Here is a 16,245-nt window from a genome sequence, read left to right on the forward strand (position 1 = left end):
TGAGGCACAGGTGGGTATAAATACCCAGGGAAGGTAATCAGGGGAAACAAGGGACAGATGGGACAAGACAGGAACTAAATGAACACTCACTTTTCTTCATTCAGTCTAGGTTGTACAATTCATTAATTTCCTAACTTAAATTATTCTGAGTATTCTGCATCATTGAATCAGTCAAAACTAGACCTTGTTGGTTTATTTAAGAATAATTCAAGAAGAAATAGGAATCAGACCATATTTTGTTTTAAAACGGAGTCATTTGTATGAAATGGCTTTTTGTGAAATTTGCTTCACACCTCTCACCAACTGGTGTCAGTAATGCTTTAATTTACCAGACTAAGGGCTGAAAACCAAACATGGAAGAAAAAGTAAAAGAAAAAGTAATCTTTTCTGATTGGGAAAGATGACATATTTCAAAGTAAATAAAGGAGCTCATACCTCTTTTGTAAAATAAGTAACATTAAATTAGGATATGCAAAAAATACTAAAGATTGAATAAAAAAAAGTGAAAAAGTGAGCTAGGAAAAGACTAAAATCTTCTCTGAACAATTTTTAAGCATGCCATTTTATGACAAAGAGGAAAAGTTTTTCTCCATCACTGGAAGGTATGGGAACCAAATATGATTTATCTATAAACTATGAAACATTTCAAACAAAGCAAATAATTTTCCACACATGCACAGTTTATCTCAAACTGCTTTTTGTCTTAGCTTAATTTAAATATTCTGAACTTTCTGTTTTTACAATTCTAACATTCAGATAAACCTTTAATAGGTTCATTATGTAATTCTCCAAGTATATAAAATATGTTCTCTCTTTTGGAAAAAAATGACACATTCATAAATTATTTCCTTACATCTTTTATTAACAAAGCATTTAGGTTTAACATAAAAACAGTAACAGATTTTCTTGCTCCTCAGGTCATCAAGCAGTCCAACTCTTTCCCATGTCTACCAGCTCCATGCCTTCGCAGTAGGACCGCGGCCGTGACATCCTAACCTGATAGAACAGGAAAAACATCATGAAATCTGATCTTCTCCTCTAACAAACTCTTTCCATGGACAGACACTCACTGCAGGATTCCTGTGGGATGCCAGCTGCTGCAGAAGTGGGAACGGGGTCCAGTGAATGGGTTCCACAGGCCAGCTACACACAGACAGGTCACTGGCCTTCCCCGAGTCCAACACACCATCCCCCATGCTCAACCCACTGCCCCTCCAACCATACTGGGAGCTGCAGGGTAAACACAAAGCCCAGGGGTTATTTACACAAAGAACTGACTGGTGCAATCTGAGGTCAAGGTACAAAACTGAAAAACCACAAATGTTCAAGGCAGATACACGAGTTTCAGTATAATCAAGTATCTGCTTGAATCACTCAATGTTGATTTATTCTTCTGAATAGAGTTAGCATAACTTTTTATTCACCACTTAGCACACAAAGTTAACAGGCAGCTGATGAGCACTTTCAATAAGTAGTTATGGAAAGATGAAAGACAGTTTATGTAAATGCAAATGTGTTGAGTATTCATGTTTCAGGACGGTAAGTACATTGGTTGGGATATGCAACCAATGTACAGCAACATGAACCTCAGCCAAGAAGAACTTCTTCTTCCAGAGGTTTTCGGAACCAGTGAATGTATAACCATCTGGAATGTAATAAAGACACAGCATATTTGGGTTATTGTCCCTTAAACTTGACCATAAAAAATAGAATTAGTAATACCAACTTAACTAAACCTATAAAGGTCTCTTAATTTCAGCCATCTTAAAATAAAGCCTACTATCCTGCCAATTTTTTCTTTAATTCATAAATGCTAGTAACCAATATATGCAATACTTATGTAAATAAATATATTGAATAAAAATTGGACTGTATTATCAGAGTTATCTCTATATGTTCTAACTTGAACAACATGTACATCACTTTTTGCTTTGAGCAGACTCCATCCTAGGTCTACCTGTGTCATATCTGTGGTGAGCTCTGAACAGCTGAGTGTTTTCACAGGGCACTGACCCCACACACACTCATCAAACTGGATGGGAAACAGATGTTTGTGGGATGATAAAGTATGCGGCTATTTCTGCCTGCTGATGTTCAAAAACCCATTTCAAACCAAATTCAAAACTTTAAACATGTTTAATGTGCACTCTCTTTTTAAACTATGAATTTAATACCCACATTAAAAACACACACATCCATGTAGTGTAATCCTTCACCTGGAACTGGATGCCTTATTTGCTTGTCTTGTTGATTTGTTGATGGTGGATGATGTTGAATGTGTGTGTGTGTTTACCTGTGGGGGTAAATTGTGTTGATACGCATCCCATGACTGGGGCAAGTGGAAGGAAGGGACAGTGTGTCGTCGTGGTAACAGCAAGGCCGGTCAAGTGCCTGCAGATGCAGTAATTCATCCGACCGCATGAAGGCAGGGTTGTCCAGAGAATCCGCGGATCCGGCCCATGAACGCAGCCAGAACCGACCCGACAGCTCATCGAAATGGTTGAACCTACGATAACTGCACACATATAAGTAGTAATAGACGTCACAATGTAAAATTACACTAAGTACAGTATAATTTGTGTAAATCTGCAAGTCAGTTTTTTCCATTAATTTCTAAACTGCTTTCATTTCGCTCTATTGACCATTTAATGACCAGGTCTTTATAATATTGGAACATTAAAGGTCATTACTACATTTTTAACAAAGAGCTGGTTTTTCTTCAAAGACATTTATAAAGTGGGAGAAAGCATTAAATTGGTGATCAGCACTGTTGTCTCAAAGAATGACAATCCATTTTATTTTGAAAAACAAAACTCAAGCATTTGCTTTACTTCTTGGCATTAGAATAGCCGTAGATTGAGATGAAATTATGTAAACCGGAATATATAGAGAAATCTAATCTCAGCAGAGTTGTTGGTCGTTTTTACCTGATTTTCTATACCAGATGCATTTGTGAATCTCATACATAGAACATACAGAGACTTTCCCAAGGCAGCAACCATGCAAGAACTGACTGGGGACGTATGTCAGAGAACAAGAGGTACGACAACAAAAGGAATCAAATACCTAAAGTTGACTTTATTTCGATGAAAAAAATACTTCATGAAAATAATGACAAGTTCTTGGTATTAAGTCAATTTTTGGTGGCAATTCACTTCATGAATACATTCATGAAGTGTTTATTTGAACAATTTGTGTCCAATTGAGAAAAAAAAGTTGTTACTTGAAATTTCTGGAGATTGAATTACTTGTTCTTTGTCTAAGCATTAAAAATATCCTTAACATAATTTGCCTTCATTTGGATGTACAGGGAGTTGATATTATTTCAGTAAAATCACTAATTTCATTTTGAAAACTGCAGGTCTATTATTATTGCAATATCTTGGCTGTAATTAGATATGGAGTTTAATCTGAGCCAGGGGTTGGAAAGGTGTGTCAAATACTATTAAAAGCAGTGGTTTCCAAACCTGTCAGCTTCTGACCCACAGAATGATTGAGATACAGATTAGATTTAGAGCAGGACTAACCCTTGATTCTCAAAATCTTCTCTGGATGTAGAGAATATTTTATCTTCTCAAAATCTAGATAATTCTGAAAAGAATTATCTGGATTAACTCTATGACTTTTAGGATTTGAGAAGTAACTGAACACTGAAATCTAGCTAATCTCAATAGTAGGTTTTATATCCAACTGCCACTCTTTTCTAAGCAGAACTCAATACTTTGTGAAAACATCTTTTGCTACCATAACAGCTACAGGGCTTTGGGGGCATGCATCTAGCAGCTTTGCACATCTATAGACAGAAATTCATTACAAAATAACTCTGGTCATTTGGGTCAGTTGCAGAGTTTTTCAATCTTGCCTGTATGACTTTTATGCCCAGACTTTATCTGGGCCAAACAAACATCTACATGCTTTGATCTAAATTGTTCCAATGCAGCTCTGGCTGTACGTTTGCAGTTTTCTGGAAGGTAAAAATCTGCCCTGATCTGAAGATGTGCTTTTCTTTCCCTTCTTGGAAAAAAAAAATTAAATCCCAGCTGAAAATTCAGATTCAAACAAGCATTTTGTCTTTTATTGATCTCTAAATTTCCTTTTTTGTTTATTTTAAATGTTTTGCTTTTATTTTAAAGGTGACCTTGTGCAACCTAAAAGGTACCTTTTAAATAAAATCCATTATTACTATTGGTTGTAGTTGGAAACAGACTCAAATGGAGGATGTTGCCATGGTTATTCAGGTGGTTAAGGGTTAGGTATTTAAGGGTATTTATACTAATTTGCATACGCATTTAGGGGTGGAGAAATATGTAGCTTCATCCAATTCACTGTAAATTTGGATTTATGAAGGCAGCATGTGCAGTGACAAGTCTACGTATGGTTTTATGCATCTGATTTTTTTTGTGAACAGCAAGTTTCATAATGTATCCCTGCTGCAAACATTCAGCATGAAAGCTGCTCCCTCTTTTGTACATGAGGCCCCAGAGCACTGCCTTCCACATATTTGCTCTATTTCCTACATGGGCTACAGCAATCTGTAGAAAGAAATCTTAAAGTTGTTCTATTTACAGTCGGGCTCTGTGTTATTGTTCCTTAGAAGCCTGATTTTTGGAGTGCACAAGTAATATGGTTTTCCACAACTTTCTACCTGACCCACCTGCCGTGTTCCTCGGTCTTCATGATGCCACTTGTTACTAATGTTCAACTCACCACTACTTGAAGAAAGAAAAAAGTAGGAAAGACAAACTACATAATTTTCCTTACCCTTCAATCATATGTGACTTTGTGAAAGTTTATCAAAGCTTGTGGTTGTATTGTAATGGACTAGAAAAAGTTCAAAGGATATTAATTTAGTTTTAAAATATGAGCTTTGCCTGCTAGCAGTATGCCAACTAGCAGAACTCTTAACATGCAAATCTATTAAATCTATTTCTAAACATAAATGAACCAATAAAATTCCCCAAAAGAATCCGTAAATGTTGGTGTAGATTATAAGAAATCATTAATGAAGTATCATAGGTGCCTGAATACCTGCTGCGAGTTTGGTCCACTTTTGCCTGGATCAGAATGGCTCGATAGCGCCGCACAGCCAGACAAGCCAAAATGCCAATAAGCATCACTATAATGAGTAGGATGGTGAGACATGCACCTATGAGCCGAGCTCTGGTCATCCTCATGTCACACCTCTGACCCATGTACCAGAAGTCATCCCCTACAAGACAACTAAAGAAAAAAAAACCTCACTCAGTCCACAGAGATATTGTCTGATAACTGGAAGGAAGGTGTCAGTGTGCTGATGAGGCTACCGGCAGACTGGAAGCTGCCCTGAATGGTGCGTGCAGATGCCGTGGTTGTGGCAGTAGTCATAGCGGCAGGCGGAGGAGCAGCTGTAGTTGGTGGTGCCAGGCTGGACGACACATTTGTACCCGGATGGGCACTGCAGTAACCAGTTACACACGTCGCCCTGCAGGCCTGGAAAAAAACAAAAACATGTTTGAAAGATAAAGGCTGGGGACAAATGTCCACATTAATCTGATTCAGGTCACACTAAGAGATTCTAACTGATTGTGGTTGTTGATAACGACTTAAATAGTTTAAATTTCTTTTTAAATTTATCGTATTGGTATGTAAACAAACATGTAAACAAACATGTAAAACATGCTAGAATTCCGGGTTGATGGATTTAAGAGATTTCCCACCTTAAATATGACGTAAATGGAAAATCAACTGAAAACTCCCCCCCCGCCCCCTCCAAAAAAAAACAAAAAAAAAAAAAAACTGTTCGGTGAAGAGCATAAATACAAACACCCTTCAAAGAAACCTGAACGGTGAACTGAAAAGATGTTTCAACAAACATCAGTTGGAGTCTGTAACCATGAAATGTCTAATCTTGGTAATATTTAGCCACTCAATTGCAAAACTTTTCCAAATCAATCAAATTGCACATGGGCCTCTAAAGTGAATAAACCAGTAACTATATATAAAACTGTCTATTAAAGGTATTTTAAATAAGATGTCCAAACAAAAAGTATGCAGGATGGTAGCCGGAAGGTAATCATAAAGTGCAGGATACTTAAGCAACATTCATCATCATGACACAGTGAACCAACAAAGCACCTCACTGATACTTCAAGCGTCTTACAAATATGTTTGGCATGATAATAGCAGGAACATAAACTAAACCAGATCATAGCTGATGAAGGAGTGGCAGGAAATTGAAATATGTTCAGACACATTCTCTGAATGACGACTAGCGACATCACATCTTTTCCTGCCAGTCACAGCATTAATGACTCTGGAAAGAAGTCCCTTAGACCAGGTGCAATAATCTGATTTTTCATGAAAGAATCGGGAGCTTTATCATGCCGGTTCAACTGAACTCACACAGGTTCAATTGTAGCTCACTGAATTCATTCAGGGAATTAAGGGATGAACTTCTGAGCTGTTTTTGAATGTGGAGAAACTACATGTGGAAGACAACTTACACTGAGCTCTAGTCAGTGGTGCATTTGCTCACCTCCAACTGTGATGTTGGTGATCCTACATGATCTGAACATCTTCCCCTGGTGAACAGCCTGAGCTAGTCCTGTTTGTTCCAGCAGTGACGCGGCTCCGCTTACACTGAGCCACTGCAGAGCCTCACTAGTTTGAAACGCAACCAGGCTCTGCACTGCCTGGCCACTGGGGAAAAAGTAAAACACAGAAATGTCAGCCTATGCAACCTTCACCCACTTATATACCAACGTAACCCTTTTTCCCAGTTGAAAGAAAGAAAAAAAAAGTCACATGTTGTGTTGGGTTGGGATGAGCTGCATGGTGAGCCGCCGTGCGGCCCAGGGTCATGACACCAACACCACAATGATGGTTCACCAGACACAAAAACCTACTTTCAATGCCATTGTTTGTGCCCACACCTTGAACCGATGCCAAACATGCGTGATTAAGACATAAGTATAGAATGGGCATTACAAAACTTTGAGGCAAGTCACCAAGATGGTGGTGTTTCTTTAGGCTAATTCTGCAGAGTTAAATCAACACTATGTTGAGTCTATTTGGTCCCTTTTAGAATTGGCATTAATTTAACTCTTACAGAGTTATTTCAACAATAGTTTGAGTAGTTATAACTTTTTAAAGTGTTAAAATTACTCAATTTCTTGTTGAAATAACTGTGAAAAGATTTAAATTGACACCAATTTTGATAAGGACCAAATAGATTCGGCATAGTGTTGATTTAACTCTGCAGATTTTGCTAACCAAACTATATTTTTTATGTTTTCCCCAGCATACTGGGGAAAACATTAAAAATGAAGTTTGGTGAGGTAGGATGCTTTTTTTTTGCTGGTTAGTGCTGAACACACATCATAATGAACTGTAATGGTAAATCTGCTCTAGAGGATTTCCTTGCATCATTCTGTTAAGGGCTGAAAGATGTGTATCCTTGCAGAGTTAGGCCAAGAGGCTACCAGTAGTTTTAACTGGTATTTGACCAAAATTCAACTTCAAAGAATTTATAAAAGTCTATTTTTATTCCAAAAACAGAAAAACTATTTTGTTGTGGGGGGGGAAGGAACCAAAAATTACCTTTAACTAAATCAGCTCACCTGCTCCAGACTCCCAGCAGCTTACGGAAGCCCGGTGCTCTCTGCAGGTAGGACTCCAACTAAAATAAAAAAATGGAAAGCAGGAGGTGGGCAGAAGCAGAAAAAATTAAAGTCAGATAGGTACTTTGTTATCTAAATGTGTTTATTTGTGCCCATTGCAACACTGTCTGAGTACACTTTCTCACCCATGGCATCATGTCTTCCTCCAGACCAGCAGTCAAAGTGGAACAAGGCTCTTCTACAATTATCTGCAGGAGCAGCTCAACTGATTCCACTAGACAGAAAAGTGTCATAATCTCAACATTTAGTTTAATACAATAAATTATAAGCAGTAGTGAACTCTGATGGCATCTCTTTACTGGTTCATACCTTCATTTCGTGCCTTTGAACAGTAATTTTGTCCCTTTCAACTTCAGATTTAGTTATCAAGAATCTATTTTTCTTTATGAACATTTTTCATGAATTGTATAGATAAAATTGTCAAAAATGCCTGAATCTCATTGCATTATTTTTTTTTTTTTAGAAAACCTTCTATGCCTCTCTTTTCACACTGATTTTAGATATCACCCTGACTTGGGTTGATTGACTTATTAAATATGGCAAATTATGACCCCTGATCAAATAAAAAACTTACTGTGATCTTCTTCTAATAGATATTTACTGAGGTCATAAGACTAAAAGTAATCAACTGGAAAGCATTCTTTGTTAAACTGCGAGCAAAACATTCCCCTGGCAGACACAAACTGACACATGAGGAAGTAACATCATGCTGAAAAGGTTTGGCTAGTTGGTTACAAACGACCAAAACTTCACAAGGTATGAAACGACTGAAGCGAACTGACCATCACCCACCTCTAACGGTAGCAGGTTGGTTTGGAATAATATAGTAGATGGGACTTTTTGTTGAACTTCCCTTAAATGAAGGGGTTAACACTGATGATGTGACGCCAAAATGGTTCTGTTGGCTGGGATGAAAGGCCTGAGTAGGTCCACCTTGACGGTTATGCTTCATCGTGCCACTTGGAGACCACTGCCAGGATGTGGTCCCCTTCACATCGCCACTATCTGATTTCACCGGGTGCGAAGGTGTATTTTCAGTAGTAACGTGTTTGTTTGGAGAGACTGTAGCAGAAGACGGTGGGAACAGATGAAAGGTTTCTGAGGATTCAGACGTAGTTTTAGGGTTCATGCTGCTTGTGTCCATGGAGGATTCAGCCATCGAAGAGGGAAAAGTCACCTGAGTACCATCAGGAAGCCCAGTTTGTTTTTGGAACCCATATGAAGGAGTAGATGAATCCATGGGTGAGTTTAAAGTTTCACTAAATGATGGTGTATGCATTTGTCTGATAGTTGTTGTACCTGATGAGGTCTGGAATTTGATTATCTGTGCTGGCCTGCTTGTAGAAAAAGATCCATCCTCGTTAAACATAGTTTGCATCACGTTTGTGGTGATGTACAAATTAGTCCCACTTCTTTGCATTCCTTCTGTCGACGTTTGTGTGTCTATTCCAGGTGTTTGTGTCCGGATGGGGGAGGAATGCAGGGAATGAGAGAGTCTCTCCATGTTTTCAGGAGACTTTGTCTGACTCTGTGTGGAAGGGATGACTGTATGAAACCCATCCGTATTGTCCAGCCCATCAGTTGACTTCACAGCAGCTCTCTGAGAACTAATGTCAGACTCAGATGAGTCACTCTGAGCTGTGTGTGGATGAGGTAAAGCAGTCTCCACACCAGTGGGAATCTCTACCATGCGGGTGGTGGGTGAAGGAGCCCAACTGGAGCCCTGTGAGGAAGATGGTGATGACAGAGAGGGCTCTGTGCTGGTTGAGTCATGCTGTTTGATGGAGGATTTTACCGTTTTCGAGGATGTGATGGAGCTGAAAGCTGTGTAAAATCCATCTGAGTGAGCTTGTTTATTCTCAGGAGTTTGATCAACAGCACCACCGTGTGGATTTATTGAGGTACTGCTGTCAGACGTCAATATCCCAGATAAAGAAGAATTAAAGACACTGAAACTGGAAATACTTTGGTTGGTCTGCATATCTGTATGTCCATCCATCTGTGTAACAAACTTCTCCATCTTCATCGTCTCTCCAGATGTAGATCTTTGTAAATCTGTGGTAATGGAAAGAGTGACTTTCGTGTCTGTCCAGGATGTCTCAGTTTGCACTCGGGTCAGGCCAGTAGGATTTTCTGTTTTGCTGTCTGTACTGACTGCAGGCTGAAAATATGGGTGTGTTATGGCAGTCATGGGAGCGTCAGCGAGGTGAGTCGCTCCAGATGTATCCGCTTCATTGTTCCATTTTTCCTCAGGAAGAGGGAGAGTTTCCCTATCAGTTCTCCCAGCGACTGGGAGTCCCCACTGGGATGAGGTCGGCTGCAGCAGCTCCTTGTCCTGAGAGAAGGTGCTAGGTGCAGAGCGAGTGCCAAAACTACAAATTTGCCCTTCATGGACACGACCTCTGCCCTCTGCTGTACCCTTCACCACCCTTTGAGCATATGTGGCAATGCTTTTATTGGAGGCTTCCGTCACCAACCAACCAGTATGGTCCTGCTGCTGTTCATGGATTGACTGGCCCTCCGAAGAATTTCTCTCAGCTTCCTGAACTAGATGACCAGGAAGAACACAGAAAAACAGAGGGGCAGAGAGGGTGAGGATGGAGAGTTAAAAATCACAACATTCCCCCAACACAACACAGCAAGTGTGATAAGTTTCCAACAAACACATTAAGTGAAAACATTTTCACTGGATGTTTTGTTACACACCCAGATTAAGCCTGAATAAACTTGTTCCATCGCTACTGCAGCAAAAACACATTTAATGCAACCAGAGCTAGGAAGAAAGCATGGAAAACTTCATTAGTACCAGAAAAGGCTCACATGAACTAAGGCAGTGTGGTTAAACTGTAAATGAGGAATGTGTTTTCTCACCACAATAAGTCAGATGAATTGAATTTGAGGAAATTCTTGGCCCTGTCCAACTGAGGACAGCTTTGTTTTCATCACAGTCAGAGAGCAATACTGTTTCCCCATGACTTTGTAGGATCTGATCTTCCTCAACACATCTCAGTGAGATCCTCCAATTACTTTCTGTCCATTTTAACTGTAAAAGTAGCTTCTTCCTCAGAGGAATGCCCAACAGCCAAGTGCAATTTGAAAGTGGTAACCTTTCCTCCGACTGCTGGCTTATGGGGCTGAGGCTGCCGGTGTGGTTAAAGAACTCAGGTAAAAGGAGAGTGATGTGGCCTTCAGGTTCTTGGTCCAACGTGACATTTCCACCACAGTGTTGGTGCAACATCACAGCTTTATCTGGAAGGAACAAACCAGATGAATTAGAGATGAAACCTAACATTTGTAATTATTTAGGAAAAAAAGAGAAGAAAAACTCATTTATGGTCTTACATAAAAGAACTACAGTCATGGACTTCTTCTGGGCTATGTTAGGAGAACTAAAGCTATAGTCCTTATTCTGATATCTATAAATATCTGTTTGGATGGAAGCAAGCTTTTAGGTTGACATAATCAATTCAAGTTTTTAAATCGATTGATCCTATGGTCATAAGGACCAAAGCAAAAATGTGAGATAAAAAAAAAGAATAAAAGTGTATGATTTGTGGCATTTTTGTACACCTTAGTTTCAATTTTATTCAGATCGAGATATGAAAAATCCCAGGAAACACAAAGTTGAATGTGGCATATCTCTCTCCTCACCACAATTCTGCAGAGGTCCCATGACTGAACCATCATTTGATCCAGGTGTGCTGAACCAAACAAAGAGCTAAAGCATGCAGGAAACCAGCCCTTGAGGTCAAACCGTTTACACCACTGGCTCAGGTCGTTTACCAGAAACATCCAAGATTTAGCAATCAGAGCTGCTTCACAAAATCAGGATAGCATATTAAGCCAGGATTTTCCAGATATCCTGTCTTAATAAAGCCTCAATTTGGTTATATTTACTTATTCATTTACTCCATAAACATCCTTTTGTCTCTGTCCAGGGGGCTGCAAGATACATTTTATAAGCTCCATTATAACTCATCTTCTCTTCTGTCTTTTGATTGCGTTAAGCCTTTGCACTGACAGTTAAACAAGAAATTGTCCCTTCAAAACAAAAAAGCATCACAACTCAAACAGGAAGTGAATTATAGGTTATACCAAAGGTACCCAAAGTGGGTCCTGGAGGGCCAGCATTCTGCATGTTTTAGTTCTCTCCCTGGTAACAACTCCATCAGCAAGCCAATGTTCTTCTAGGCCTCTAATAAGCCATCGTTTGATCCAGGTGCGCTAAACCACTGGGTTATGTTGGTCCTATGTTGGTCCCTATGTTGGGACCAACATAGGCAGGGAGCAACTGAGTTATTAGTAAGTCATTTGCACATTGTAGTCAACATTTTATCCACATATTCCCCAGATACTACAAAACGTTATTTAATCTTGACCCGTCATGTTTGTTCTGTATAAATATCGATAAGATGTGGAACAAAAAAAAGAGCAACAGGAATTAATCAGCTGCCAGATTAACTTATTATATTGATTTGCACTGTTCATTTATTAGTTTATAGTTGTTTAGGAGATGACAGGTATGATTATGACATTTTTAGCTAAGAATTGTCTGCACTAACTGTGTATTTAATCAAGCTGCTATTGTTTGCTATGGTAGCATCAGTGTTTGTCTTTAGTATGATGTGCTTCAGTTCCTCACTATCCTTCAATAAACGATGCTGTTTATTTGGTGTGAGGCATGGCATGTGCAATTTGTCTGGCACTGCATCAGTGAATTTGTGATCGATATCTTGATTTGCTGAAAAAAAAAAAATCTGTTGCTGCACATTCACCTGAATTACTTAAGCCCGACATGCTGCACCTCCTGAAACGGGTTTGGTTTTTGTGAAACGGATAAAGTCAGGATGAACTGATGGCGCCTCGCTTTGTCTCTTATCCTGGATTTCAGAATTCAGGATGAGTAAATATAGTAAATATTTGAGTTTCGAGATATGAAGGTTTCCCATAGTATGTATGAACATTAGCCAACATGTCTTATGAGAATTCTCCAAATAATAAAATTCACTGTCCCTGTTTAAAACCCTTGAATTAAAAAAAAAAGATATATTTTGAATCATGTTTTCTTCCCCCAATAAAAGAGCCCCATTCTGCTGAATCTTACACAGGTATCCATTCAATCCATTTACAAGTCTGATTTAATTAGTCACATCCTAACGATTTAGGAGAAAAAAGCAGGGGGGAATTCCAGAGAAAGGAAAACAGTAGATAGCACGTAATCATTATACAGTTAATAGCTACTAAAACAGTTCACTGAGCAGGTAAATGGCTTTCTACCCTGGGGGGCTAAGCCACCCCTGCCCCTTCAGTTTTACTCACGTCCTTGACGATATTGCTAGAGGCATTAAAAAACAAACAAACGTTAAAACCAGCAAAGAGACATTTGAAATATTTTTGTACCACCTTTCCTTTGGTTATTTTTACACCTACGTTGCTAAGCAGGCATTAATACAAAGACTGAAATAAAATTTAAAAAATAGGCCATCAATAAAATTAACATAAATTCTTCATAGTAACAAATTACTATGTATATTCTTGCTGTCTTAGTCTAAAATGTCCATATGGCGAGTGCTGCAGATTCGCATTAGTAGTTAGACTAGCTGCAGTTCCTACCTGTTGTAAAGAAAAAGAGCAACAGACAAACGTGGAGCTGCATTTCCAGCGGTGAGACATTTCAGAGACAGAACCAGCCCGTTTTCCTTTCTGCTGCGATGAGGACGAACAAACTGCGCAAAGCCCGAATCAATTTCATCCAGTCTTCCTGTGGACGGAGGACAGAGAGGCGTCACAATCCCCCCTCCTCTAACATCCTCATCATCATTTCCCCTGCAGGACAAATGGAGCCCCGCAGCCTCCCTGTGTCATCTAATCACATACACGTGTGTCAGTCAAACGCAGCGCCCTGCGTGGTCAGCAACTTGTGCTACAATGATGAGCTTCACGGCGCCTCCAGGCTGCGGCTGCGTCGTTAAGGTGCGTGGAGATTTCCACAGAGGAGAGAAAGGGATCCTCTGGTCGCTACAGATGCTGATGTTTTACACCATAGTTAACTTGTTGCAGGAAGTCTGAGTTTACTGCAGGAAGCAGTGAGATGTTAGAGCAGGGACTTCATTAGCGTCTGAATCTCCTGAATACTGCTGACTAGCCAACCTGAAAACACCAATCAGAGCATTTCTCTACATTTCTCTACTCTTAATTTAATCCCCGCTGCCCTCATGTCTGTAACCTCTATTTTGACTAATAAGCAAACTGTTTTTGGTTTTTTTAAAAAACAACCGCACCCGCTTCTCAAAATAAATAAATAAATAAATACATAAAAATAAAAATCCATCACTCATTTTGAGTGTTTTAATTTTCTTTTTTTTTTTTTTGCTAATTAAGTGCCTGCATTTAAATCTTTGAGCCCCTAATGAGTTGATTTCAATTGTTTTCAAGCAACACATGAAACTGATCAGAGGGCTGTTTCACAAAACCGGGATAGTGGATTTAGTCGGGATTTTCCGGATATCCTGGCTTAATTAAACCTAGATCCGATTTCACAAAATAATTGTCACATATGTTACCATGGCGATTATTGCTGTGCAGAAAAGAAACAAAGCACGTAGTATTAATCACTTTGACTTTACAGCAATCCCTCATACTGAGAATGCATGGAGCCACAGTGGAGAGGAAAAACTCTCCTTTAATCTGCCATCTGCCAAGACCAACTGCTGGTTTGAGAAGAGAGAACAACTGGACAAGAAGAAACAGATGAACTGATGTAGGATTTTTTTTATGTTTATTAAAGTAAAAACTTAGTAGCAGGAAAGGGATTAGATTAGTTGATGGCAGCAATATGCCTCCAAGAAGGAATCACAGCCAATCAGCATGCCAGATCAGGTTTAGTTTCTATGGAACAAGTTAATTGTTGAAATTAAAGCAAGTGGTAAGTTTGTCCTCCTGTAGCCTAAGCCTATAGCAGCATAAATACAGAAATTGCTCAGTCTAACTGTAAACTTTATTACAAAGGAAAGTTTTAAGCCTAGTTTTAAAAGTATACAGAGTGTCTGCCTCACAGACTAAAACTGGGAGCCGCTTCCACAAGAGAGAAGCCTGAGAACTGAAGGGTCTGCCTCCCATTCTACTGCTGCAACCTCCAGGAAGCAGCAGGAAACTTACAGTCTGACAGTGAAGTGCTCTGTTGGGAACAAATGGCCAATCAGATCTCTGATGTAAGATGGAGCTGATTATTAAGGTCTTTGTACATGAGAAGGATCATCTTAAATTCTATTCTGGATTTAACAGGGAGCCAGTGAAGGGCAGCTAAAATAGGAGAAGTGTGATCACTCTTTAATTTTTATCATAACTCTTGCAGCAGCATTTTGGATCATTTGAAGGCCTTTGGCTGTATTTTATGAACTTCCTGATAGCAAAGAATTACAGTATTTCAGTCTGCTGGTTACAAATGCATGGACTAGGTTTCAGCATCACTCCTGGACAGGATATTTCTTATTTTGGCAATATTCCAGCAATGAAGGAAGGAAACCTGTTTTCAAACTTTACGCACAAAACTAAAAGAGGAATCCTCCAATAAAAAACAGACTCAGCTGAACGAGGTAAGCTGAGGATCAGAGTTTATAAGGGAATCAGAGAAGTGGCACCAATATCTCCAAGGAGATAAGGACGATGAAAAAATTAACAGAACAAACTGATGATAGAGTTTAATGAAGTGGCCTTGGAATTAGTGAAAGTGTTCTGTTAACTTGGTTAATAATTAAAGATGTCAAGCTAATAAGTCCCCTCCCATGGGCCCACCATCCGTGAGAGGGGCCAAGGGGTCGGGTGCAGTGTGGGATGGGTGGCGGCTGAGGGAGGGGACCCTAGCGGTCTGATCCTCAGCTGCAGAAGCTGGCTCTTGGCATGTAGAATGTCACCTCTCTGGTGGGGAAGGAGCTGGAACTGGTGTGTGAGGGTGAGAGGTTCCGGCTAGAAATAGTCGGCCTCACCTTGACGCATGGCTCTGGTTCTGGAACCACTCTCCTTGAGAGGGGCTGGACATACTTCCACTCTGGAGTTGCCCGCAGTGAGAGGCACCGGGCAGGAGTGGGCATACTTGTTGCTCCCCATCTTGGCGCCTGTACGTTGGGGTTTATCCTGGTGAATGAGAGGGTAGCCTCCCTCAGCCTACGGGTGGGGGGACGGGTGCTGACTGTTGTTTGTGCTTACGGGCCGAACAACAGTTCAGATTACCCACCCTTCTTGGAGTCCTTAGACGGGGTACTGGAGAGTGCCCCTCCTCGGGACTCCCTTGTTCTACTGGGGGACTTCAATGCTCACGTGGGCAATGACAGTGAGACCTGGAGGGGCTTGGTTGGGAGGAACGGCCCCCCCGATCTGAACTCGAGTGGTGTTCTGTTGTTGGACTTCTGTGCTCGTCACGGATTGTCCATAACAAACACCATGTTCAGGCATAAAGGTGTCCATATGTGCACTTGGCACTAGAACACCCTCGGCCGCAGTTCGATGATCGACTTTGTTATTTTATCATCGGGTCTGCGGCGGCATGTCTTGGACACTCGGGTGAAGAGAGGTGTGGAGCTGTCCACTG

General features: G+C 40.1%; 1 protein-coding gene across 1 annotated transcript; it reads right to left on the reverse strand.

The window, feature by feature from the left end:
- Positions 1-841: 841 nt before the first annotated feature.
- vap (vascular associated protein) lies at positions 842-13,932 on the reverse strand. Its single transcript, XM_014974096.2, has 11 exons — positions 13,272-13,932; positions 10,530-10,907; positions 8,451-10,205; positions 7,784-7,872; positions 7,599-7,657; positions 6,515-6,678; positions 5,304-5,469; positions 5,029-5,220; positions 2,294-2,515; positions 1,071-1,230; positions 842-996 (listed from the first exon to the last, which is right to left on the reverse strand). Exons 1-11 carry the CDS (start codon positions 13,312-13,314, stop codon positions 922-924), a joined length of 3,303 nt encoding a protein of 1,100 aa, XP_014829582.2. The 5' UTR covers positions 13,315-13,932; the 3' UTR covers positions 842-921.
- Between the last annotated feature and the right edge of the window lie 2,313 nt (positions 13,933-16,245).

This window comes from Poecilia mexicana, unplaced genomic scaffold, assembly GCF_051168715.1.
Source record: "Poecilia mexicana isolate PSO_F unplaced genomic scaffold, ASM5116871v1 scaffold_2, whole genome shotgun sequence".
Taxonomy (NCBI): Eukaryota; Metazoa; Chordata; class Actinopteri; order Cyprinodontiformes; family Poeciliidae; genus Poecilia; species Poecilia mexicana.